This window comes from Manihot esculenta, chromosome 9, assembly GCF_001659605.2.
Source record: "Manihot esculenta cultivar AM560-2 chromosome 9, M.esculenta_v8, whole genome shotgun sequence".
In the NCBI taxonomy this organism is placed as follows: domain Eukaryota; kingdom Viridiplantae; phylum Streptophyta; class Magnoliopsida; order Malpighiales; family Euphorbiaceae; genus Manihot; species Manihot esculenta.
Window position 1 is genome coordinate 24,371,118 of NC_035169.2, and position 2,738 is coordinate 24,373,855.

The following is a 2,738-nucleotide window of genomic DNA, read 5'->3' on the forward strand; positions in this document are numbered from 1 at the left end:
TTTCTTTCGTTAGATATGTTATGTCCATAACATAGTGCATCTGAGACTTAGAGTTTAAGCAAGACTTTGTTCCTTATTTCCTAGTGTCTTTCATTACGCCTATGACTCCCTTAATTTTAAAATTCAGAGTCTAGACATAATTTTTCTCTTTTTTTTCTTCAGTCCTTTATTATCTTACTAAAACATCAAAAGTGAAAAAAATCAACCTGTTTAAGTCTTTCTCCAACAAATAATCTTTAGCTTTAAGAATTACATGAGAAATTATCTACATGTCATCATAACCACAACATGAGATATGGATGATATAACCTATGGTACATTTTGGGAATCTAATTTTAGCTTAGAACATTCAACGTTTCCAAATACAGAGGTTCTAAAAAAATTGCTTAATACCAAATATATAAAATATTATTAGTATTTAGTTAAATTTGGTAAATTTTAGCCTTATAAAGCAGCATGTAGAAAGATAAATCAATTCATCATTCTAAAATCTTTATTAAAAATAAAAGAAGGGAGGAAGCAAAAAAAATAATGGATACTAAAATAATTTTCTCAATTGTATCTCTATTGTTTATAAATTTCTCTCTTGTTCAAGCACAGCCAGCTGTTTTTGATATAACAAAATTTGGTGCAGCACCTGATGGAAAAGCAGATGGAAGTCAGGTATAAACATATAATTCACCCATGAATATTAGGATATTAGCTAAACTTAAAATTCTTACCTTTCTCTTTCCTTTATCTTTTAGGCTATAGCGGATGCTTGGAAAGAGGCTTGCGCAGCAGCTGGATCTAGCAAAATATTGATTCCAGCAGGAAAATTCTTGGCAGGTATAGTGAATGTTACAGGTCCTTGCAAAGGGGCAATAGAGGTAGAAGTTCAGGGAACCGTGCAAGCCCCACCAGAACTTGCATGGGATGGTTGGTTTAATTTTAACCATATTGATCAATTCACACTATCTAGAAAAGGAACTTTAGATGGTCAGGGACAAGTTGCATGGAAGGGTGTATCTTGTGACAAAGATCTAAAAAATTGCAAGAAACATCCTATTGTACTTTTTTTTAGTTTACATAATATTACAAAATGTTACTAATTTAAATTTACCATAAATTATAATTACGTACCAAAACTTTTCTAAAATGCTTTTATTGCTCTACATTTTTCATCAGAATATAAGGTTTAACTTCATTACCAAAGGATTAGTTCGTGACATAGCGTCTCTTAATAGCAAGGACTTTCACGTCAATGTATTGGGATGTGACGACTTCACATTTGAAGGCTTCATAGTCAGTACACCTGAAGGTAGCCTTAATACGGATGGAATTCATATTGGGCGATCAAAGGGAGTGACTATATCTAATGCCAAAATAGGCACGGGTGATGATTGTATCTCTATTGGTGATGGAACCGAAAATCTAAAAATCACAAAAGTGGCATGTGGACCTGGTTATGGCATCAACATAGGGAGCTTGGGGAAGTATGAGAATGAAGATCATGTTTCCGAAATTACTGTTTCCGATTGCACCCTCACCGGTACAACTAATGGTGTTAGAATTAAAACTTGGCCTGCAATGTTTCCTAATACTGCAACTAATATTCATTTCCAAGATATTACTATGAAAAATGTCTCCAATCCTATTATTGTAGATCAAATGTATTGTCCATGGAATAAATGCAATAAAAAGATGATAACTGTTCCAAAACAATATATTATTATATGATAATTACTTATTGTTTGTATAAATAATTATTTCTTCTCTCTTTTTTTTTTTTTTCCAGGAACCATCTAAAGTGAAGTTTAGTGATGTTAGCTTCAAAAATATAAAGGGAACTTTTGCAACTGCTCTTACCGTTCAACTTATATGCAGCAGTGGAGTCCCATGTGAAAAAGTGGAACTTACGAACATTGACTTGACATATAGTGGTCTTGAAGGCCCAGCAAAATCTGAATGCATTGATATTAAGCCAACAATTGTAGGGAAGATTCTAGAGGGATGCAAATAGAAAGCCACATCTACTGTTACATATTTTTTTGTAGTTAATTATATATAGAGGAACATTAAGTGCTCTCCTACTATTAACATCCGACAATTATTGAGAAAAAAATTATTTATTATTTTTTTTATCATATATTGTTGTTACAATTTTTTAACTGATAAAAAAAGAAATCAAATGTTTTTTTTTTTTTAAAAAAATTTGCTAATATATTTTATTATGCGGTATTCTATTTTACATAGCAAAATTATGGTTAATTTTATCCGTTGTTTGAAGCTAATAATATAACCCATTATCATATATGGTATTGATGTTAATTTAAATAAAATTAGTAGTTCAAAATAAAATAGAAAATTTATTACTATTTAAATTTTGTTTTAAAAGTTTTAAGTAGAATTTTTATGACGAAGAAATTATTTAAAGGGTTTAATTTAAACTTATTTTTAACTAATAGTCAATTACAAAAGGAGAATAATCAACAGAAAGAGGGTAGCATGCACTTAGGCTAAATTGTGAATGGTTAAGTTGAGTGAATTTTGAGAGAGAGAGAAAATAATTAGTGGCTGTAAATTGTTTTTTATTTTATAGTTGACTTATGTTGAATACGTTATTTTACAGAAAATTACACTTACACTACTACATTATTTCATATTAGAAATAAGTTCAATTAAGTCCATATGCTGTAACAACCCGGAAATTCGGACCACTACCGGCGCTAGGATCCAGGTCGGCTTAAGGCCGCCGG

At 30.8% G+C, this 2,738-nt stretch overlaps 1 protein-coding gene across 1 annotated transcript; it reads left to right on the forward strand.

Moving 5' to 3' along the window:
• Positions 1–295: 295 nt before the first annotated feature.
• On the forward strand, positions 296–2,002 carry LOC110623259 (exopolygalacturonase). Its single transcript, XM_021768185.2, has 5 exons — positions 296–370; positions 601–663; positions 747–1,049; positions 1,168–1,641; positions 1,778–2,002. The coding sequence occupies exons 1-5, from the start codon at positions 296–298 to the stop codon at positions 2,000–2,002; spliced, it is 1,140 nt and encodes a 379-aa protein (XP_021623877.2).
• The last annotated feature ends 736 nt before the right edge of the window (positions 2,003–2,738 follow it).